General features: G+C 51.0%; 1 protein-coding gene across 3 annotated transcripts in view; it reads right to left on the bottom strand.

Moving 5' to 3' along the window:
- GRAMD1B (GRAM domain containing 1B) overlaps window positions 1-24,582 on the bottom strand; it is a 662,311-nt gene that overhangs the window by 502,279 nt on the left and 135,450 nt on the right. Inside the window, exon 1 of one of the 3 annotated variants that reach the window (XM_063943812.1) lies at window positions 1,094-1,218. The exons of the other annotated variants lie outside the window; for them this stretch is intronic. Coding sequence (XP_063799882.1) covers window positions 1,094-1,143 — 50 coding nt within the window. The 5' untranslated portion in view covers window positions 1,144-1,218. Of the gene's footprint in view, window positions 1-1,093; window positions 1,219-24,582 lie in introns of those variants that run through there. 3 annotated transcript variants of the gene reach the window in all.

Consider the following 24,582-nt stretch of genomic DNA (forward strand, 5'->3'; position numbering starts at 1 on the left):
CCCCCCCGTACCCATCTCTCCTCCACTCACACATCCCGCCGGTACCCATCTCTCCTCCACTCACACATCCCCCGAGTAACCATCTCTACTCTACTCACACATCCCGCCGAGTAACCATCTCTACTCTACTCACACATCCCCCCGAGTAACCATATCTCCTCCACTCACACATCACCCCGAATACCCATCTCTCCTCCACTCACACATCCCCCTGGGTACCCATCTCTCCTCCACTCACACATCCCCCCGAGTAACCATCTCTACTCTACTCACACATCCCCCCCGAGTAACCATATCTCCTCCACTCACACATCACCCCGAATACCCATCTCTCCTCCACTCACACATCCCCATGGGTACCCATCTCTCCTCCACTCACACATCCCCCTGGGTACCCATCTCTCCTCCACTCACACATCACCCCGAATACCCATCTCTCCTCTACTCACACATCCCCCCGAGTAACCATCTCTCCTCCACTCACACATCACCCCGGGTACCCATCTCTCCTCCACTCACTCATCCCCCAATACCCATCTCTCCTCCACTCACTCATCCCCCAATACCCATCTCTCCTCCACTCACTCATCCCCCAATACCCATCTCTCCTCCACTCACTCATCCCCCCCCCGTACCCATCTCTCCTCCACTCACATATCCCCCTGGGTACCCATCTCTCCTCCACTTACTCATCCCCCAATACCCATCTCTCCTCCACTCACTCATCCCCCAATACCCATCTCTCCTCCACTCACACATCCCGCCGGTACCCATCTCTCCTCCACTCACACATCCCCCAGGGTACCCATCTCTCCTCCACTCACACATCCCCCCGAGTAACCATCTCTCCTCTACTCACACATCCCCCCGAGTAACCATATCTCCTCCACTCACACATCACCCCGAATACCCATCTCTCCTCCACTCACACATCCCCCTGGGTACCCATCTCTACTCCACTCACACATCCCTCTGTGTACCCATCTCTACTCCACTCACAAATCCCCACCCCGTACCCATCTCTCCTCCACTCACTCATCCCCCTGGTACCCATCTCTTGTCACGATCTAGGTAATTCCTTATCAGTATTTACCTTCCAAATGCCTCCTGAGACTGTCCCAGCGTTCCAAGCCTGGATTCCATCTGCACTGTCTGTGTGCAGCACGCTGCATCTCATTGTCTCAAATCTCTTTACGGTGATTCTGGCAGCTTCATGGTTAAAGCTCACATTCAAGTTACAAACAATCTTTCCCTCCAAAAGCTACCATGGGCGCAGCCATGTTTTCCTAATCACATGTTACCTTTCAGCCTATCAGCTGCACTCTGCTCTCAGCCTGATTACACAGCAGCTGCACTCTGGTCTCTGGTTAATCAGCCAGCCAATCCCTGCTTCCCAGCAGGTATAAATATCCTGTTCCTGGGGTGGAAAGATGTCAGTGCTTCAATTGTCTTCAGTAATTCCAGTGTGCAGGTCTCCCATGGACTTTCTCTGCAGTACAGCCTGACTCCCTGGTGATTATACTCTGCAGTGTAACCCGACACTCCAGTGATTAACTCTCTACAGTCTACCCTGATTCACCTGTGTCTGAACTCCGGCTTCCCAGCAGCCATTCTCCAGCGATCCCCAGCATCACTTCATGCTTCACCTGTGCTTCTAAGTACAATAGTGCATTTCTATCTGCGAACCCCAGCTTCACTCAAAGCTTACCAATGACCCCAAAGTAACCATCGGTGTTCCGTCATCGATTCCAAGTCACCATCGGTGTTCCGTCATCGATCCCAAGTATTTCTCTGAACTGTGTTTCCTATTACCAGTACCAAGTCATCAGTATTCCTCTGAACTGTGTTTAATAAGACCTTTGAACTTTCCCTTGTTGTCGTGGTCACGCCTTCGGGCATTTGTTCTAAAGGTTCCCTGCATGTCCAAGAACCCTGTACTGCCTCCCAGGTACACATATACCTCAGCCCCTACAACTGAGGCTTCCCCCTGGTCAGCACCAGCCCTCAGTTGTGACATCTCTCCTACACTCACTCATCCCCCCCGGTACCCATCTCTTATTCACTCAAACATCTCCCCCAGTACTCATCTCTCCTTCACTCGCACATCCCCCTGGGTACCCATCTCTACTCCACTCACACATCCCCCTGTGTACCCATCTCTCCTACACTCGCATATCCCCCCCCAGTACCCATCTCTCCTCCACTCACACATCCCCCCCAGTACTCCTCTCTCCTCCACTCACACATCCCCCCCGGTACCCATCTCTTATTCACTCAAACATCCCCCCCAGTACTCATCTCTACTCCACTCACACATCCCCCTGGGTACCCATCTCTACTCCACTCACACATCCCCCTGTGTACCCATCTCTCCTACACTCACTCATCCCCCCGGTACCCATCTCTTATTCACTCACACATCCCCCCGAGTAACCATCTCTCCTCCACTCGCACATCCCCCCCAGTACCCATCTCTCCTCCACTCGCACATCCCCCCCCAGTACTCCTCTCTCCTCCACTCACACATCCCCCCCGGTACCCATCTCTCCTCCACTCACACATCCCTCCCGGTACCCATCTCTCCTCCACTCACTCATCCCCCCCGGTACCCATCTCTACTCCACTCACTCATCCCTCCCGGTACCCATCTCTACTCCACTCACTCATCCCTCCCGGTACCCATCTCTCCTCCACTCACTCATCCCTCCCGGTACCCATCTCTCCTCCACTCACTCATCCCTCCCGGTACCCATCTCTCCTCCACTCACTCATCCCTCCCGGTACCCATCTCTCCTCCACTCACTCATCCCTCCCGGTACCCATCTCTCCTCCACTCACTCATCCCTCCCGGTACCCATCTCTCCTCCACTCACTCATCCCTCCCGGTACCCATCTCTCCTCCACTCACTCATCCCTCCCGGTACCCATCTCTCCTCCACTCACTCATCCCTCCCGGTACCCATCTCTCCTCCACTCACTCATCCCTCCCGGTACCCATCTCTCCTCCACTCACTCATCCCTCCCGGTACCCATCTCTCCTCCACTCACTCATCCCTCCCGGTACCCATCTCTCCTCCACTCACTCATCCCTCCCGGTACCCATCTCTCCTCCACTCACTCATCCCTCCCGGTACCCATCTCTCCTCCACTCACACATCCCCCCCAGTACTCCTCTCTCCTCCACTCACACATCCCTCCCGGTACCCATCTCTCATTCACTCAAACATCCCCCCCAGTACTCATCTCTCCTACACTTACAAATCCCCCCCGGTACCCATCTCTTTTCCACTCGCACATCCCCCCCGGTACCCATCTCTCCTCCACTCACACATCCCCCCCCAGTACTCCTCTCTCCTCCACTCACACATCCCCCCCGGTACCCATCTCTCCTCCACTCACTTATCCCCCCGGTACCCATCTCTTATTCACTCAAACATCCCCCCCAGTACTCATCTCTCCTACACTTACAAATCCCCCCCCGGTACCCATCTCTCCTCCACTCACTCATCCCCCCGGTACCCATCTCTTTTCCACTCGCACATCCCCCCCGGTACCCATCTCTTATTCACTCAAACATCCCCCCCGGTACTCATCTCTCCTACACTTACAAATCCCCCCCGGTACCCATCTCTCCTCCACTCACTCATCCCCCCGGTACCCATCTCTCCTCCACGCACACATCCCCCCCGGTACCCATCTCTCCTCCACGCACACATCCCTCCCGGTACCCATCTCTCCTCCACTCACTCATCCCTCCCGGTACCCATCTCTCCTCCACTCACTCATCCCTCCCGGTACCCATCTCTCCTCCACTCACTCATCCCTCCCGGTACCCATCTCTCCTCCACTCACTCATCCCCCCCGGCGCCCACCTCTCTTCCACTCACTCATCCCCCCAGGCGCCCACCTCTCTTCCACTCACTCATCCCCCCCGGCGCCCACCTCTCTTCCACTCACTCATCCCCCCCGGCGCCCACCTCTCTTCCACTCACTCATCCCCCCCGGCGCCCACCTCTCTTCCACTCACTCATCCCCCCCGGCGCCCACCTCTCTTCCACTCACTCATCCCCCTCCCGGCGCCCACCTCTCTTCCACTCACTCATCCCCCTCCCGGCGCCCACCTCTCTTCCACTCACTCATCCCCCCCCCGGCGCCCACCTCTCTTCCACTCACTCATCCCCCCCCCCCCGGCGCCCACCTCTCTTCCACTCACTCATCCCCCCCCCGGCGCCCACCTCTCTTCCACTCACTCATCCCCCCCCCGGCGCCCACCTCTCTTCCACTCACTCATCCCCCCCCCGGCGCCCACCTCTCTTCCACTCACTCATCCCCCCCCGGCGCCCACCTCTCTTCCACTCACTCATCCCCCCCCCCGGCGCCCACCTCTCTTCCACTCACTCATCCCCCCCGGCGCCCACCTCTCTTCCACTCACTCATCCCCCCCGGCGCCCACCTCTCTTCCACTCACTCACCCCCCCCCCGGCGCCCACCTCTCTTCCACTCACTCATCCCCCCCCCCGGCGCCCACCTCTCTTCCACTCACTCATCCCCCCCCCCGGCGCCCACCTCTCTTCCACTCACTCATCCCCCCCCTCGGCGCCCACCTCTCTTCCACTCACTCATCCCCCCCCCCGGCGCCCACCTCTCTTCCACTCACTCATCCCCCCCCCCGGCGCCCACCTCTCTTCCACTCACTCATCCCACCCCCGGCGCCCACCTCTCTTCCACACACTCATCCCCCCCCGGCGCCCACCTTTCTTCCACTCACTCATCCCCCCCGGCGCCCACCTCTCTTCCACTCACTCATCCCCCCCCCGGCGCCCACCTCTCTTCCACTCACTCATCCCCCCCGGCGCCCACCTCTCTTCCACTCACTCATCCCCCCCGGCGCCCACCTCTCTTCCACTCACTCATCCCCCCCCCGGCGCCCACCTCTCTTCCACTCACTCATCCCCCCCCCCGGCGCCCACCTCTCTTCCACTCACTCATCCCCCCCCCGGCGCCCACCTCTCTTCCACTCACTCATCCCCCCCCCCGGCGCCCACCTCTCTTCCACTCACTCATCCCCCCCCCCGGCGCCCACCTCTCTTCCACACACTCATCCCCCCCCGGCGCCCACCTCTCTTCCACACACTCATCCCCCCCCGGCGCCCACCTTTCTTCCACTCACTCATCCCCCCCGGCGCCCACCTCTCTTCCACTCACTCATCCCCCCCCGGCGCCCACCTCTCTTCCACTCACTCATCCCCCCCGGCGCCCACCTCTCTTCCACTCACTCATCCTCCCTGTGTCAGTACCCAAACTCCCATATATAGCAATAATCGCTGTGTGTTTCCTCCTATACATACAATAACTGCATTAGGACGGTAATAAATATAAATTGTCAGTATCAGCAGGGATAGAGCTGAGAAAAAGGTCATACTGGATGTGGCTGGAGGCATCCGCACACACAGAGAAGAAAAGGAGTGTGTGAGCATGCCTAGAGGCTGCCCTGTGGAAACAGAACTCAGTAGGGGTTGAAGCAGTCAGATAGTCCAGGAGGGACTGCAGTCGGAGACCAGTGTGGGCTTGGAAGCCTCTGGAGGCTAGAATGCCAGGTTATTGCCTGTAGGAGACAGGGAAAACCCTAAACCTCTGAACTGCATCTATGAAGCTGGCAGGCAGCCAAGCCTGGCCGGAGCCTGTGTTACTCTGCAGGAAGCGGACAGTGAGACTTAGTAACTTTATTGGGGCAATTCAATGAAACGTAAAGGAGTGAATCAGTCCTTTGCAGCAGCATTTCAACGCCAGCAACGGCCGCCCGATTCGCCCGGCCGGCGTAATGCCGGATACCTCTAAAAGTGCTCGCTGCCTATGGGGCAGTGAGCACTTTAGAGTGAGATTCCTGCCCCGTAAAGTGCATCAGTGTCGGGAGGATTCGCCAGATGAATCCTCCCAGCACCTAAATGAATCCCCTTGATTTGCGGGAGATGTTTCGTTTGCAGGCTAGCTGCCTGAGGATAGTCAGGGGCGACAGTGCCCTGAATGGGGTCTAGGTTGTTTTATTTTGTTTCTGCTGACAGTAAAGCATTATTTTGGTTATTCACTGGAAAAATTGTGTATGTGGACTAAGCACCAATACACCCCTCTACCGAGCCAATTACCCCATATCACCATAGAATATTAATCATGCATAAACTGTTGTTTTTCATGATTATCAAGGCTAAGTACTTTGATAAATACAGATGTGTACTCATTGCCGCACTCGTGGCAAACAGCATCTCTTGGCACGCCAGGCCCCCAAAAGACTCTGCAGGCGCCTGGCGCAGTTTTTGCAGAAAATGCTGATTAATTTGATATATGACACTTGTATATCTATGTGCAGTCTCTGAATCTGCATATGAAGTGCTACGATTCAGCAGTCGCTGCCTTTTTCCAATACAAGTGCATATGTGCTTCACATGCAGACTCATATCAGATTGACAAGTCTCCTGGTGCGTCCTAGTAACATCGCGTTGCAACTAAGACGCATTCTCGGCAAAAAAAACCCCAAAAACACCCAACGTTAGCAGAGGTGCACAGGACCTGCCGGCTCACTCACGCCAGGCCCCTCCTACTGTTTGGCGTATTGAAGCTGGATGTAATAGAAAGCATCTGTAAGGCCGCTAGACGTTCGCAATCAATGTTTATGCCTATGTAAAAATATAACCAAACGGAGCACAGTTGCACCATCAGAGGTAAGTGCATGCTCCAACTATAGGTGTCACAGAGAGAGTGTAAGATAATATAATCATAATATTTTCATGTTGGGACGATTCTTACCAGACGTCTATTATGACCAGCACGATAGATTAGGTCTGGTCAAAGTCTAAATAAAAAAATATGCAAATAGAATTAGTATATAAGTGATTAATAAACATTTTATTCAGGAGGGATTTCCCGGTAATTGGCTAGGGGTTCCCCTGTGCTGTATTCCCTTCTCGGAGGAGCTGACAGACAGCAGGAGGCTGAGAACAAACATTACAGGACGTGCTGCAGAAACGTTGTATGTACACAGGTACACGAGCCAGAGCAGGTGCTGGAACCCGTGACATGCAGATGCTCTACGCTGGACACGGTGCAGTCTGCCAAAACGGAACAGGACGGTAATACCAAAGAGCCGACTTCAGTGTCCGGTAATGCTCAGCATTCCTCTGCTAACATGGGCCCTCATTCCGAGTCGTTCGCTCGGTATATTTCATCGCATCGCAGTGAAATTCCGCTTAGTACGCATGCGCAATATTCGCACTGCGACTGCGCCAAGTAATTTAACAATGAAGATAGTATTTTTACTCACGGCTTTTTCTTCGCTCCGGCGATCGTAATGTGATTGACAGGAAATGGGTGTTACTGGGCGGAAACACGGCGTTTCATGGGCGTGTGGTTAAAAACGCTACCGTTTCCGGAAAAAACGCAGGAGTGGCCGGAGAAACGGAGGAGTGTCTGGGCGAACGCTGGGTGTGTTTATGACGTCAAACCAGGAACGACAAGCACTGAACTGATCGCAGATGCCGAGTAAGTCTGAAGCTACTCAGAAACTGCTAAGTAGTTTGTAATCGCAATATTGCGAATACATCGGTCGCAATTTTAAGAAGCTAAGATTCACTCCCAGTAGGCGGCGGCTTAGCGTGTGTAACTCTGCTAAAATCGCCTTGCGAGCGATCAACTCGGAATGAGGGCCATGGTGTCAAATTGTAGCATTAATGTATGGTAAGAGAGAATCTGAAGTTCTAGGGGCACAAAGTGTAGCAGTAATATTGTTGTGTCTCCTGTTAGTGCATATGGGTGTCATTCTGAGTTGATCTCTCGCTAGCAGTTTTAGCAGCCGTACAAATGCTATGCCGCCGCCCACTGGAAGTGTATTTTAGCTTAGCAGAAGTGCGAAAGAAAGGATCGCAGAGCGGCTACAAAATAATTTTGTGCAGTTTCAGAGTAGCTCAAAACCTACTCAGCGCTTGCGATCACTTCAGACTGTTTAGTTCCTGTTTTGACGTCACAAACAGGCCCTGCGTTCGCCCAGCCACGCCTTGCTTTTTTCCTGGCACGCCTGCGTTTTTTAGAACACTCCCTGAAAACGGTCAGTTGCCACCCAGAAACGCCCACTTCATGTCAAACACTCTGCAGCCAGTAGTGCGACTGAAAAGCTTCGCTAGACCTTGTGTGAAACTACATCGTTCTTTGTAATAGTACTTCGCACGTGCGCATTGCGCCGCAGAAGTGCCATTTTTTTGCCTCATCGCTGCACAGAGAACGAATGCAGCTAGTGATCAACTCGGAATGACCTCCAAAGGGCCTAATTCAGACCTGATCGCTAGGCTGCATTTTCGTACAGCCTGCGATCAGGTCTGAAATGCGTATGCACCGCAATGCACAGGCGCGTCGGTACGCAGCGACGGGGAGCGCTGGTCAGTGACGGGATGGCGCGAGAAAAGCGATCCTACGGGTGATCACAAGGTGATTGACAGGAAGAAGCCGTTTGTGGGTGGCAACTGACCGTTTTCAGGGAGTGTCCGGAGAAACGCAGGAGGGACCAGGCGTTTGGAGGGAGGGTTCCCGACGTCAGCTCCGGCCCCGATCATCGCACTGGAAGAGAAAGTCCTGGTCTGTGCAGAGACTGCGCAAACTTCTGTTGATACAGCTCTCCTGCACATGTGATCGCACCCCTGCACAGCAATTACCACCTCCCCCTGTAGGCGGCGACTATCTGATCGCAGGGATGCAAAGTACGCACCCTAGCGATCAGGTCTGAATTAAGCCCAAAGTTCAATGTCTAACACATAAGGGAGAACATCTGCTTTCATTGTGCAAGCGTTACAGGTAATTCATGTTTGCATGCTGAGGCCGATGTTCACGCAACGGAGTGATTATCTGCAGTCTGCACATGTGCTGCAATTGTAATGCGCCGCGGTGCAGCTGCGATCCCACTGACAATAAGGATTTCATGGAGAAGTGATGCAGGAAGTGACCGTTTGGTGGTGTTAACGGGGAGTGGTATAAAAACCGCAGGCGTGCCATGGCCATTTTGGGGGCGTATATCTGTTGTCAGTTGCGAGCTCATACTTTTAAAAACATGTCACCTGCTTCGCTACTACCGTGTGCAGACTGCATAGCCAGTGGCCAACCCGTAGCCCCGATGTTCCTCATTTCTGCATATAGTGTATGCAATTGCAAACGAGTTTTCGATAGCTCCGCTGGGCGTCTGTCTTCCTTTCTGGGCGGCAGCTTCACTTACTAACATTAGCTATTCCCTAGACTAGAACGTTGCTATTGCGTTTGCATACAAACATGAGCTAGGCCCATAGGGGGTCATTCCGACCTGATCGCACTCTGCCGTTTTTCGCAGCGATCAGGTCACTACTGCACATGCATATGCACCGCAATTCGCAGGCGCGTTGTACGGGTACAAAGCGGATCGTTGCTGAGCGATGGATTTTACGAAGAATCCATTCGCACAGCCGATCACAAGGAGATTGACAGGAAGAGGGCGTTTGTGGGTGGCAACTGACCGTTTTTTGGGAATGGTTGGAAAAACGCAGGTGTGTCCAAGCGTTCGCTGGGCGGGTGTCTGACGTCAATTTCGGGCCCGGACAGGCTGAAGTGATCGCAGCGGCTGAGTAAGTTCTGGGCAACTCAGAAACTGCACAAAATGTTTTTGCAGAGCTCGGCTGCACAGGCGTTCGTACACTTGCAAAGCGAAAATACACTCCCCTGTGGGCGGCAGCATAGCGTTTGCACGGCTGCTAAAAACAGCTAGCGAGCGATCAACTCGGAATGACCACCGTAGGGAAGCATTAACTATGCACGTATCACAGGTACACAGCTACTGGCTACGCAGAGGGTCTGCTACTGGCAACGCTGAGGCTCTGCTACTGGCAACGCTGAGGCTCTGCTACTGGCACGGCTGAGGCTCTGCTACTGGCACGGCTGAGGCTCTGCTACTGGCACGGCTGAGGCTCTGCTACTGGCACGGCTGAGGCTCTGCTACTGGCACGGCTGAGGCTCTGCTACTGGCACGGCTGAGGCTCTGCTACTGGCACGGCTGAGGCTCTGCTACTGGCACGGCTGAGGCTCTGCTACTGGCACGGCTGAGGCTCTGCTACTGGCAACGCTGAGGCTCTGCTACTGGCAACGCTGAGGCTCTGCTACTGGCACGGCTAGGGGTCTGCTACTGGCACGGCTGAGGCTCTGCTACTGGCACGGCTGAGGCTCTGCTACTGGCAACGCTGAGGCTCTGCTACTGGCAACGCTGAGGCTCTGCTACTGGCATGGCTGAGGCTCTGCTACTGGCAACGCTGAGGCTCTGCTACTGGCACGGCTGAGGCTCTGCTACTGGCACGGCTGAGGCTCTGCTACTGGCACGGCTGAGGCTCTGCTACTGGCACGGCTGGGGGTCTGCTACTGGCACGGCTGGGGGTCTGCTACTGGCACGGCTGGGGGTCTGCTACTGGCACGGCTGGGGGTCTGCTACTGGCACGGCTGGGGGTCTGCTACTGGCACGGCTGGGGGTCTGCTACTGGCACGGCTGGGGGTCTGCTACTGGCACGGCTGGGGGTCTGCTACTGGCACGGCTGGGGGTCTGCTACTGGCACGGCTGGGGGTCTGCTACTGGCACGGCTGAGGCTCTGCTACTGGCACCGCAGAGGCTCTGCTACTGGCAACGCAGAGGCTCTGCTACTGGCACGGCTGAGGCTCTGCTACTGGCACGGCTGAGGCTCTGCTACTGGCACGGCTGAGGCTCTGCTACTGGCACGGCTGAGGCTCTGCTACTGGCACGGCTGAGGCTCTGCTACTGGCACGGCTGAGGCTCTGCTACTGGCACGGCTGAGGCTCTGCTACTGGCACGGCTGAGGCTCTGCTACTGGCACGGCTGAGGCTCTGCTACTGGCACGGCTGGGGGTCTGCTACTGGCACGGCTGGGGGTCTGCTACTGGCACGGCTGGGGTCTGATACTGGCACGGCTGAGGCTCTGCTACTGGCACGGCTGGGGGTCTGATACTGGCACGGCTGAGGGTCTGCTACTGGCATGGCTGGGGGTCTGCTACTGACACCGGCCAGGGTCAGGGCCGTCTTAACAGCAGTGTGGGCACAGCAATGCACTGGTCCCCTCCGCGTCCTCCAGTGGTAGGTGTGGGGGGTGCTATCAGCGGAAGCTTTGATGTCCCGCAGTCGGTAGGGGGTGTTCTATCTTCCGCTCAGCATGTAAGACCTGCAGCAGTGATTTCTGCTAATTACTCCTCTACTGCACAGATGGGGCTAAACTGTAGAAGGGGACATTGTGCTGAATGAAGAAGCCCTGGTACATGACTTCCAGGGGGGTAGGGGGTGTTTAATATGCAGGGGAGGGGTGGATAGTGGAGTGGCTTTAATATTTATCATTTTCTGGTGGGAGGGCAGCTTGCTTGACTGCAGATATCTCCAGTACCTGGAAATAGATTTCTTAGCTTTGACTGTGATAAAACACTGGAGAGTCCCACCTTTCAGGAGGTACTGGGGACTTGGGGATCAGAGTTCAGGAGCCAGAGCAATCCACCAATGAAAATATGAAACTGCATATTAGGCGTGTGGAGCTGGAGCAGGGACCAGCTGCTGGAAGGCTGATATCTCTGGTTCTGGACATAGTAGAGACAAGCTGCCAGTGTCCCCAAAAGGAGAAAGTCCCAGATTTTGGATTATACCCTCAAAGAAACTGTAAGTCAGACAGAACCCAAGATATCAGGCTGGGAAGAGTAATTAACAGGCTTGGATGGGGACCACTGCTTTCAAGTCGGATATCTCTGGTTCCCCAGGGCAGATTTTCAAAAATCTGGTACCCCTGGAAAGAGGGGACCCTCAGCTATCAGCCTAGGGCCCTTATACTCCTGGGGCCCTTGGGCAAGAGCCCATTGAGCCCATACGAAAACTAAAAGACGGCCCTGCCCAGGGTCTATAAGCACAGACGGAGCAGAGCAATATGAGAGGAAGGGGGTGGTAGTCATGTGACCGCCGGTCGGCTGACCGACAGTCACATGACCTCCTCCGTGAGCCCGACGGCTCACTATCCCGATGGTCGGCATGCCGACCAACAGGGACTATTTCCACTCGTGGGTGTCCACGACACCCATAGAGTGGGAATAGAACCCGTGGCGACCGCAGGTCGCCACCGAGCCTGCAGCGTGGCGAGCCCGCAAGGGGCTTGCTGCACTCGCCCCTCCCCGCCGGGATCCCGGCGTCGGTATGCTGCCGGGATCCCGGCGTCGGTAAGGTGACCGGCGGTCAGGAGACCGCCGGTCACCCGTACTACACCCGAGGAAGGATGTCTGGGAGCGATGGACAACAAGCTGTACACAGCAGGAAGTGAGCGGTCCCCTTACAGTGACCTCCTGTGAGGACTGGCTGGGCAATGACATGAAGTAGAAGAAAGGCTTTATCAGGGAAATATACAGATTGGCTTTTTGTTCAAGAGCAGCTAATGTCTGCTAATAAGTATACTTTCCACACACACAGGGGTAAATTTACTAAGATTCGTATTTTCCCGTTTCAGGTCAAAGTTCAATCACGAATGACATCGAAAGTGTAAAACTGCAACTTTTTGAATTTGTTACGATGGATTTACTAAGCTGTCGTATTCGGGTTTTTCTTTTCTTCCGATGTCGATGTCATTCGTGTTTTTTTTGTGTTTTTTACGGCAGTGATTAGCAAAACACTGCCGACTTTTTTACAATTAATCTCGGCCGGATCTGTGTGATCCGTGCTGGGGTTCTGCCCTGCGGTTGACCTAAAGTGACGTCACCGCTGAGCAGAAAGTTCCCAGCATTGGTTACAATGTAGCGCATAGGCGCTACATTGTAACACTGCCGTGTGCTGCCTGTCAGTGAGGACAGGACCACACAGCTGATCAGGAGAGTGCTACAACGTGGCGCTCCCTGATTGGCTGAAGAAACCCACTTAGACAGAAGTCAAAGTGGGTTTCTGGCATTCGTGGAAAGGTGACCCATGTGCAAACATGGGTCCCCTTTCAGTTCGTGGTCGGGACACCGTTCTGTTATTTTTTTCAAGTACGTGGATTACCCCTGGATTTCCCGAGGAGCCTGGACCCCTGGATCTCGTGAGTATAATTTCTTCAACAGGTACCCCTTGGATTCTACTGGAGAAGAGGACCGACCTGCGTGGGAACTTAAGGTAAGTATGTATGTATGTGTGTATGTATGTAATAAAATTATACTTTCACGGTGTGTGTGTCTTGTCTTTTTTTGGGTATTTTTTTAGTAGTAGTACTACAGGTACCAGCGGGCCCGTTTTTCCGTCGCATGCTGGTACTTGTGGTTCTCCAAGTACCAGCATGCGGGGGAGGCTTGCTGGGCCTTGTAGTACTGCTACTAAAAACAATATCTTTTCTTTTACAACAAAGGCTATCAGCCTCCCCATCCGCAGCCCATTGGATGGGGGGGGACAGCCTCGGGCTTCACCCCTGGCCCTTGGGTGGCTGGGGGGGGGGGGACCCCTTGATTGAAGGGGTCCCCACTCCCCCAGGGTACCCCGGCCAGGGGTGACTAGATGGATTTTTGATGCCACGGCCGCAGGGCACTATATAAAAGTGACCCCCGGCTGTGGCATTATCTGTCCAGCTAGTGGAGCCCGGTGCTGGTTTTAAAAATCCGGGGGACCCCTACTCTTTTTGTCCCCTGTATTTTTGGAACCAGGACCAGGCGCAGAGCCCGATGCTGGTTGCTTAAATATGGGGGAACCCCTGTCATTTTTTTCCCCATATTTCGGCAACCAGGATCGGCTCAAAGAGCCCGAGGCTGGTTATGCTTAGGAGGGGGGACCCCACGCAATTTTTTTTGAAAAAATAAGCACTTTCCCACCCCTTCCCACTGATATACATGCACGGATCTCATGGATCCGTGCATGCCTATCCAATCACGAATAAAAAAAAAAGGTCTGTTTTTTTTTAGCACTTTTTTACGAGTTGTAATTTTTCACGGCAGTGTTTTTTTTTTTTTTGCTTTGCACTTCTTAGTAAATGACCGAGATTCATACTTAAACAGCCGCGTTTTGACCGATGGTGTATTCATTCGTAATTTTTTACTTGGACTTGCAAAAAATTACGAATGCCCTCATCTCTGCCGTGATTAGTGTTTAGTAAATTACCGAGATGACACTTTGATGAAAAAACGGCATCTCGGTCAAAATCGGGAGCTTAGTAAATTTCCCCCACAGAGAGCAGTGTTCCCCAGAAATGTCACCTCTGACTCATTGTGGTGGTTAGAACTATCCTGAGAAAAGCAGGCAAGACAATAGCAGATAGAAAGAGGACTCGGCAATAGCGGAATGACGGGGCTCCTTGCAGCACAATCCCCCACATTTACTGGCAAACTTTACATTACTCACTCCCTGAGGGTCCGGCGTGACGTGAGTAATGTTTCCCAACAAGGTCTGTTCATTATAATCTGACTGGTGGGAAGAGAGACACAGAATGTGAGATAATCAGGAGGACAGAGCACAATGCAGGGATACCTCTTTACACTGCCCCACTCTCGTCCAGTCTTCCTCCCCCAGCAGACCCTGCGCTTACATGCATTGAGCATGCATGCTTCTTTCTCATACGTCCTAGAGGATGCTGGGGATACCATAAGAACCATGGGGTATAGACGAGATCTGCAGGAGACATGGGCACCTCAAGACTTTAAAAGGGTGTGAACTGGCCCCTCCCTCTATGCCCCTCCTCCAGACTCCAGTTTAGATTCTGTGCCCAGTGAGACTGGATGCACTCTGAGGAGCTCTACTGAGTTTCTCGGAAAATACTTTGTTAGGTTTATTATTTTCAGGGAGAGCTGCTGGCAACAGTCTCTCTGCTTCGTGGGACTGAGGGGAGAGAAGCAGCCCTACTTCTGTGAGTTAAAGGCTCTGCTTCTTAGGCTACTGGACACCATTAGCTCCTGAGGGTCTGATCGCTAGGTACGCCTAGATCCTCGTTCCCGAAGCCCGCCGTCACCCCCCTTACAGAGCCAGAAGTCAGAAGACAGGTGAGTAGAAGAAGACAGAAGACTGCAGTGACGGCTTCAAGAGGTACCGCACAGCGGCCGCGCTGCGCGCCATGCTCCCACTCAGCGGCACTACAGGGTGAAGGAGGGGGGGGGGCGCCCTGGGCAAGAGGGGACAAGGTGCCAAACCCCTGTCCAAACCCCCGCCAGTATAAAGATTCTAGAAAAATAGCGGGGCTGAAGCGCGCCATTCTGTGGGCGGGGCTTAGTCCTCACAGCTCACATCAGCGCCATTTTCTCTTCACAGAAGCTGCAGAGACGCTGGTCCTTCCTCACACTGCTGTACAAGTAACAGGGTGCAAAACAGGGGGGGGGGGGGCAGTGATTTGTGGTGCAATATAGGTTATTATAAAAGCGCTGCAGGTCTGGGACATTCTGTAACTGTGTCAGAACCGGGTTTAAGCGCTGGGTGTGAGCTGGCAAACTCCCTCTGTGTCTCTCTGACAGGCTTTATTGTGGGTCTGTCCCCTGTACGCCCAGTGTGTCTGTGTGTGCTGCGTGCACGTGTGTCGGCATGTCTGAGGCTGAAGGCTTTTCCCAGGAGGAGACTGTATTAGGCACACAAACGGCTGTCGGGGTGACCCTGTCGGCACCGCCGACTCCTGATTGGGTAAATGTGTTGAATGCTTTAAATGCTAATGTGGCTCTTATTACCAAGAGATTAGATAAATCTGAATCTCAGAACCAGGCATGGAGGAAATCTGTGGAGGATGTGTTATTACAGGTACAGACCCCCTCGGGGTCACAAAAACGTTCGTTTGCCCAGTCGGCAGACACGGATACCGACACGACACCGACTCCAGTGTCAATTATAGTGATGTCAGATTAGATCCAAAATTGGAAAAGAGCATTCAGTACATGATTGTGGCGATAAAAGACGTATTACATATCATTGAGGACCCTGCTGTTCCTGATACAAGGGTCTGTATGTATAAAGGAAAGAAACCTGAGGTAACGTTTCCTCCCTCTCATGAACTGAACACTCTATTTGAAAAGCTTTGGGAAAATCCTGACAAAAAGTTTCAAATTCCCAAAAGGATTCCGGCGGCGTATCCATTTCCCTCTGGGGATAGAGAAAAGTGGGAATCACCACCCATGGTGGACAAGGCTCTATCCCGGTTGTCAAAAAAGGTGGCTCTCCCGTCTCCTGAAACGGCAGCCCTTAAGGATCCTGCGGATCGTAGACCGGAAACTACGTTAAAATCCATTTATGTCACCACAGGTACACTGCTCAGACCAACTATTGCATCTGCGTGGGTGAGTAGTGCTATCGAGAAGTGGGCAGATAACTTGTCATCTGATATAGATACCCTAAATAGGGATAGCATCCTCTTAACGCTGGGTCTTATCAGGGACGCTGCGGCCTACCTAAAAAAAGCGGCAAGAGATATAGGCCTTTTGGGATCAAAGGCCAATGCCATGGCAACCGCGGGTAAGTCATCATTTTTACCTTATGTTCCTCCACAACAAAAGAAAACACACCACTGTCAGATGCAGTCCTTTCGGCCCAATAAATACAGAAAGGGCCGAGGTTCTTCCTTCCTTGCTACTAGAGGAAGGGGAAGAGGTAAAAGATCACCGGCAGAGGCAGGTTCCCAGGAGCAGAAGTCCTCCCCGGCTTCTGCCAAAGCCACCGCATGACGCTGGGGCTCCTCTGCGGGAGTCCGCACCGGTGGGGGCACGTCTCAAACTCTTCAGTCAGTTCTGGATTCGCTCGGACCTGGACCCATGGGTATTAGAAATAGTGTCCCAGGGGTACAAATTGGAGTTTCAAGACGTTCCCCCTCAACGATTTTTCAAATCGGCCTTACCAGTTTCTCTGCCGGACAGGGAAGTAGTATGCGACGCAATACAAAAGTTGTGTCAAAATCAGGTCATTATCGAGGTTCCCCTGTCACAACAGGGAGAAGGCTTTTATTCGAGCCTAGAAATGGTAAAACAAACCAACCAAGGTTGGAAAGGGCGCTTTAAGTGTTTTCCAATTAAAAAGTGCAGCAGCTGCCTGTATAGGATAGTTACACCTATGTAAAAAGACCAAACTAAAATACAACAACAATAAGGCTGCGCTTAGAGAGATGAATTGCCTGGATAACAATATAAAATTTATTAAACTTAAAATCCATCCATTGGACAATTAATATAGAAATACACTGTGATAAAATGCCTCTAAAACACCTTTTTTTTAAAACATCACATAAGCTTATTCCAAATGGACCAAAGGACCCTGTATACTTGAAACCAATTTTATCCTGGGGCTATAGCATAGTCCCTGGGCTGGAGAATTAAGTCCCAACGCTGGAGGATTAGCAGTTCCAATATTTTATCATGAAGTCAAGGAAAGTCCTCACCAGTATTGCGTTTTGGTAAACAAAAGTCCAGTCCTTAGTTGTAGATATGGTTCAAGTCGGGCAGATTCTGGGGTCCGCGATGGTCCGGGCTTGCAGTATTAAATTGTGATGGGGTGATGAAGAGGCTCACATCTGACGCGTTTCACAGCTCCTGCTGTTTTATCAAAGGTGACTTTAACTTGCAACTGGCAGTGTATTTATACCCTAGTTGATTATCTCATTCAAAACAAATGTGTAGACAATTCATCTCTTTTGTGTGTGCACAAACTTTCAGGAAGAAAACAATTCATTATTCTAATTGGACTCAGAGGCATAATAGAACAATATTTGAGCTTATTTTATTAAAATTAATTTCAAAATGTATAGTGTGAGGGAGCTGCGGGTGTTGGAACGCACGCAGACTCACTCACTTCCGGCCTTTGAACCGCATCTGTTGCTATAGCGACTGAGCCTATTTATCGCTCCAATCTTGCGGCGCCGGTATGGTCACGTGACCGGACTTGTGTGACGTGATAGCCATGTTTTAGGCCATATACTGACTCACGTCCTTCCGGTCTGTGAGCCGCAGCTGTCTCCATGGAGATGGAATGTATTTCCACCTTCCTTATAAGGCTCTACACGGTCACATGATCGGACTCTACAGACTTCACAAATAGTAACATAAATATCTTTAGGGAAAGGGACACAATCTTACTTGCTAATAAAACGCTACATGGTTCTTTTGCTGTTTTAACTAGATCAGAACAACAGTGTATCACATTTTTAATTGCAGACTATTACTGACTGTCAGTTAGTTCTTTTGTTATATAAATATAGCGGCAGTAGATCGGTATATAGCCTTAGTCTTATAGGTGAAACATTGTGATTTTCGGATCTGTTAATAACAAATTTACCCTAGAACACATTCCATCTATAAGATTTGTAAATATTTATACATTCTTTATGTTCTAAACATTATCTAAAGCAGATTTCTTACGGACGATTCTATTAAGGAACAGTTCTGTTTAACACAAAAAATACATTAATTGTTGGAATTAATGAAAAGAAACCAATCAAATTCTATTATTTATTATGATTAATAAATGAAAGCTGCACCTTAGATTTTAAATAGTTCCAACGTTTTTCTTTTTTATATTGGCCATAAAGCACCTAAATCAAATGACACAATTAAGTTCAACTGTTTCATTTAAACCTGCAGGGAATATACTGTTCATTTTTAGCATCCAGTAAACTTCCTGTCTGCATAGGGTTTTATACCGATCTCCACCACGTGTGGTTCTAGGTACAAATTCTAAGCCTACTACCTTGAGACATTTGGGATTGCCATGATGAATATCGGCGTAATGTTTTGACACACTGTGTGTGGAGATTTTTTTGATAATATTCCTACGATGCTCGAGGAATCTTATTCTCAGTAAACGAGTGGTTCTACCAACATACTTTAAACCGCAACCACATGTTAGCATGTAAATTATGTAGGGAGTGTTGCAATTCATGTATGTTTTTAACTCATAAAAATTCTCCCCCTCATCTATATTAATCTTTACTGTGTGGTCGGCTGTATATTTACAGGTCAGACATCTATTACCTCCACATTTATAAAATCCTTTTATTTTCGTATTGTGTTGTGATAACCAATTAGTGTTTGTGGAACCGCTATCTTCCTTAATCCCTTTTAGATAACTTGGTGCTAATATATTTTTGAAAGACCTGTTCTTACGAAAAATAAAATTTGGTTCTTTAGGAAGAAGATTTATTAGTATATTATCTTGTTTCAGGATATCGTAGTTCTTGGTTACAATCTTCTTAATATCTGTATGGCAGCTATTATAAGTGGAGATAAATTATATATCAGTCTTTATGTCACAATCTCTCTTGTTTTGTTTCTCCTTTAAAGGATTGAGAAGTTCATCTCTATTTAACCCCCTAGCTTCTTTCAATGCCTTTTGTACTAAGTGGTCTGGGTATCCTCTATCTAGAAATGAATTAACCATTGTTTTAGCTTGAATATCAAAAGAATGAAGGTCTGAGCAATTTCTCCTAATACGTAATAATTGACTTTTTGGGATACTTTTTAAAAAAAGTTGTTTTAGAGGCATTTTATCACAGTGTATTTCTATATTAATTGTCCAATGGACGGATTTTAAGTTTAATAAATTTTATATTGTTATCCAGACAATTCATCTCTCTAAGCGCAGCCTTATTGTTGTTGTATTTTATTCGAGCCTGTTCGTGGTCCCGAAGCCGGATGGCTCGGTCAGACCAATTCTGAACCTAAAATCCCTCAATTTCTACCTAAGAAGATTCAAATTCAAGATGGAGTCTCTCCGAGCAGTAATCTCCAGTCTGGAGGAAGGGGATTTTATGGTGTCGGTGGACATAAAGGACGCCTACTTACATGTCCCCATATATCCCCTGCATCAAGCTTAACTGAGGTTTGCAATTCAGGATTATCATTACCAATTTCAGACGTTGCCGTTTGGGCTGTCCACGGCTCCGAGAGTTTTCACCAAGGTAATGGCGGAAATTATGGTTCTCCTGCGCAAGCAGGGAGTCACAATTATCCCGTACTTGGACGATCTCCTGATAAAGGCGAGATCCAGGGACCAACTGGTCCAGAACATTTCACTCTCCCGGACAGTTCTGCAACATCATGGTTGGCTCCTAAACTTGCCAAAATCGCAGTTGACTCCGACGAAGCGGCTGTCGTTTTTGGGAATGGTTCTGGACACAGAATTACAGAGAGTTTTTCTTCCAGTGGAAAAGGCTCTGGAAATTCAGAATCTGGTCAAACAAATTCTGAAACCAACAAAAGTGTCAATCCATCAATGCACTCGATTACTGGGGAAGATGGTAGCAACCTACGAGGCCATTCAGTTTGGCAGATTCCATGCCAGAGTTTTTCAGTGGGACCTTTTGGACAAGTGGTCCGGATCCCACCTGCACATGCACCGGAAGATAGTCCTGTCTTCAAAAACCAGAATCTCACTCCTGTGGTGGCTGCACAGCTCTCACCTCCTAGAGGGGCGCAGGTTCGGGATCCAGGACTGGATCCTAGTAACCACGGATGCGAGTCTCCGAGGCTAGGGGGCAGTCACGCAGGGGGAAAACTTCCAGGGAAGATGGTCAAGCCAGGAAACTTGTCTACACATAAACGTTCTGGAGTTAAGGGCCATTTACAACGGCCTTCTTCAAGCGGAACATCTTCTTCGAAATCTGCCCGTACTGATCCAGTTGGACAATATAACGGCAGTAGCGTACATAAACCGCCAGGGCAGAACAAAAGGCAGAGCGGCGATGGTAGAGGCCAAAAAGATTCTCCGCTGGGCGGAAAGGCATACAAGCGGGTTGTCAGCGATCTTCATTCTGGGAATGGACAACATGGAAAGCAGACTTCCTCAGCAGACATGCTTTCCATCCAGGAGAGTGGGGTCTTCATCAAGAGGTCTTCACAGAAGTGACAAGTCTTTGGGGAACTCCTCAAATAGACATGATGGCGTCTCATCTCAACAAGAAGCTTCAGAGATATTGTTCCAGGTCAATGGACCCTCAAGCAATAGCAGTGGATGCCCTAGTGACACCGTGGGTTTTTCAGTCGGTGTATGTATTCCCTCCACTTCCTCTCATTCCGAAAGTTCTAAAGATCATAAGAAGAACAAAGGTTCAGGCGATCCTCATTGTTCCAGACTGGCCAAGGAGGGCTTGGCATCCAGATCTTCCGGAATTACTTATAGGAGATCCCTGGCCTCTTCCTCTACGCGAGGACCTGTTACAACAGGGGCCGTGCGCATACCAAGACTTACCGCGGCTACGTTTGACGGCATGGCGGTTGAACGTCAAATCCTAGCCCGAAAGGGTATTCCTAGTGAGGTAATTCCCACACTTCTTCAGGCTAGAAAAGGAGTAACGTCTAAACATTACCACCGTATTTGGAGAAAATATGTGTCTTGGTGTGACTCCAAGAAGGCTCCTACGGAAGAATTTCAGTTAGGACGTTTTCTCCATTTTCTGCAAGCAGGTGTGGATGTGGGTTTAAAGTTGGGCTCAATTAAGGTACAGATTTCAGCCTCATCGGTTTTCTTTCAGAAACCCTTGGCCTCCCTTCCAGAAGTTCAGACTTTCGTGAAAGGTGTGTTGCACATCCAACCTCCCTTTGTTGCCCAGTGGCGCCATGGGATCTTAACGTGGTGTTGCAGTTCCTTCAATCACATTGGTTTGAGCCTTTACAGAAGGTGGAGTTGAAATTTGTCACTTGGAAAGTGGTCATGCTGTTGGCCTTGGCATCCGCGAGGCAGGTGTCTGAGTTAGCGGCTTTGTCTCACAAAAGCCCTTATTTGATAGTTCATGTAGATAGAGCAGAGTTGAGGACTCGTCAGCAATTTCTGCCGAAGGTGGTTTCATCTTTCCACATGAACCAACCTATTGTGGTGCCAGTGGCTACTGATACCTTGATTGAGTCGAAATCTCTGGATGTGGTCAGAGCTATTGAAAATTTATGTCGCCAGAACGGCTCAAATTAGGAAAACAGAGGCTCTGTTTGTCCTGTATGCTCCCAACAAAATTGGGGTTCCTGCTACCACGCAGACTATTGCACGTTGGATCCGTAATACAATCCAGCATGCTCATTCTACGGCTGGATTGCCGTTGCCAAAATCGGTGAAAGCCCATTCTACCAGAAAGGTGGGCGCGTCCTGGGCGGCTGCCCGGGGGACTTCGGCATTACAACTCTGCCGAGGAGCTACTTGGTCGGGTCCAAACACTTTTGCTAAATTTTACAAGTTTGATACCCTGGCCGATGAGGACCTCATGTTTGGTCAATTGGTGCTGCAGAGTCATCCGCACTCTCCCGCCCGTTCTAGAGCTTTGGTATAAACCCCATGGTCCTTATGGTATCCCCAGCATCCTCTAGGACGTATGAGAAAATAGGATTTTGATACCTAGCGGTAAATCCTTTTCTCTTAGTCTGTAGAGGATGCTGGGCGCCCATCCCTGTGCGGTCTGTGTCTGCAGTTATTAGTTATGGTTACACACAGATTGGAATAAGTTATAGTCAGCCTGTTGCTGACAATGTTCAGGCCGTTGCCTTGAGTTATGTTGAATGCCATGTTGTACGGTGTGTTTGTGGTGTGAGCTGGTATGTATCTGACCTTAATTTAACAATAAAATCCTTTTTCCTCGAAATGTCCGTCTCCCTGGGCACAGTTCCTATAACTGGGGTCTGGAGGAGGGGCATAGAGGGAGGAGCCAGTTCACACCCTTTTAAAATCTTGAGGTGCCCATGTCTCCTGCAGATCCCGTCTATACCCCATGGTTCTTATGGTATCCTCAGCATCCTCTACGGCCGGGTCACTGGGCGTGTGCGAGATCTCGCTATTATCACGGGATCTCCTGTGCAGCCCGAGGCATGCACATTCGTACATGGGGACGAAGCGGTAGCAGCGCCGAATAAAATAACTACCCCTCGGTGTGTTATGAGTGAAATGGGCGTGGCTTAGTTAAAGGTAGGCGTGACCTAACATTTCCTAAGTTACAGGAATGTTGGCAGATCTGTATATGGGATACATTGCACTGTATACTTTGAATTCCAAAATTACACCATGACAATTGTGTCACAGCTGAAGATAAAATAAAATTGCATTCCACCTCCCTAGTACTATGTGAATAACCGTGTCCTATACATACGGCTACGTCCTCATAATTCATTGCTGCAAAACAGACCCTATCGGCGTGCCAAGTCTTGTGAGACTGCTAAAGTTGGGTGTCTTTTTTGCAGAGAAAGCGTCTTCATCGCAACGCAATGCGACAAGGACGCCCCAGGAGACTGTGCCGATTAGTTTGATATGCACTTGTGTATCTGAGTCTCTGAATCTGTATACAAAGTGCTACAATGTAGCACTTCCACATGCAGAAGCACAGATGTTTAGTATACAAAGGCGGATTCACACACGGGCGTACGGAGTGCATGCGGGTCAGAATCAGGGGCAGTGTAAGACACGGGCCTGTACACTGTGACAATATCCCATCCAGCATTATTCAGGTTTATGACATGACCCGCCTGTGCCATAGTTTCAGGCCACGTGGGCATATAAAAGTCATGTAGGGAGAGGTGTCACTTCTCCTACTCAGGAGCTATTTGGGTTCTGTTGCTGAGAACCGACACTCACACATAGCGAAGCATCGGAATGAAGAAGCAGACGAGCACTCTGCCTAATCCACAGAAACACTGTACACGTGTGTGTGTGTGTGTGTGTGTGTGTGTGTGTGTGTGTGCGTGTATGCGTGCGTGTGTGTGTGCGCGCACTGATTCACAGCGGTGACACCAGCTTCTCCCCTCATCAGTGACAGAAGCCTAACATAGTGTGGACTGCGGGAGCTACCACTCTATCAATTGCGTTTCCCCAGGAGTTACAGCTCCCCCTGTAGGAGTGCGGTGAGTGCGCGGTCAGGGCACACAGAGCCCACTGACAAGCACAAAGGAAAGGAAATAGCACTATCTTGAGGACATGATACAGATACAGCATTGGTCACCCCTCTGCGGCTTTACGCAAATGCTGCTATATAGAACAAGCCTCTGTACGTACCCACTGTCACTGCCCACAGACACCGCCAAATACAGCACCATGGAAACTTACACCAGCGCTCCATCTGAACATAGCCTCCAAGGCGTGCGGCTAAGCACCTCTGTACTAAAACCCTTCAGCAACACATCCGCAACACTCCAGCAATGTGCCCCTAACACAGGCCATCTCCATGCCGCGCCACCTCCCTGTCACCGCCAAAGGAACACCCAGGACTTTTCTGCTGCCATGTGTCTCGACAGGAACATACACGCTACGTAATGCATTTGCAATAGGAGTTTCTAGTAGAGGGGCAGAGGGAAAATGGCTGCAGGGAGCAGAGAGAGGCAGAGGGAAGATGGCTGCAGAGAGCAGAGAGAGGCAGAGGGAAGATGGCTGCATGGAGCAGAGAGAGGCAGAGGGAAGATGGCTGCATGGAGCAGAGAGAGGCAGAGGGAAGATGGCTGCATAGAGCAGAGAGAGGCAGAGGGAAGATGGCTGCATAGAGCAGAGAGAGGCAGAGGGAAGATGGCTGCAGGGAGCAGAGAGAGGCACAGGGAAGATGGCTGCAGGGAGCAGAGAGAGGCAGAGGGAAGATGGCTGCAGGGAGCAGAGAGAGGCAGAGGGAAGATGGCT

This window comes from Pseudophryne corroboree, chromosome 10, assembly GCF_028390025.1.
Source record: "Pseudophryne corroboree isolate aPseCor3 chromosome 10, aPseCor3.hap2, whole genome shotgun sequence".
Lineage (NCBI taxonomy): Eukaryota > Metazoa > Chordata > Amphibia > Anura > Myobatrachidae > Pseudophryne > Pseudophryne corroboree.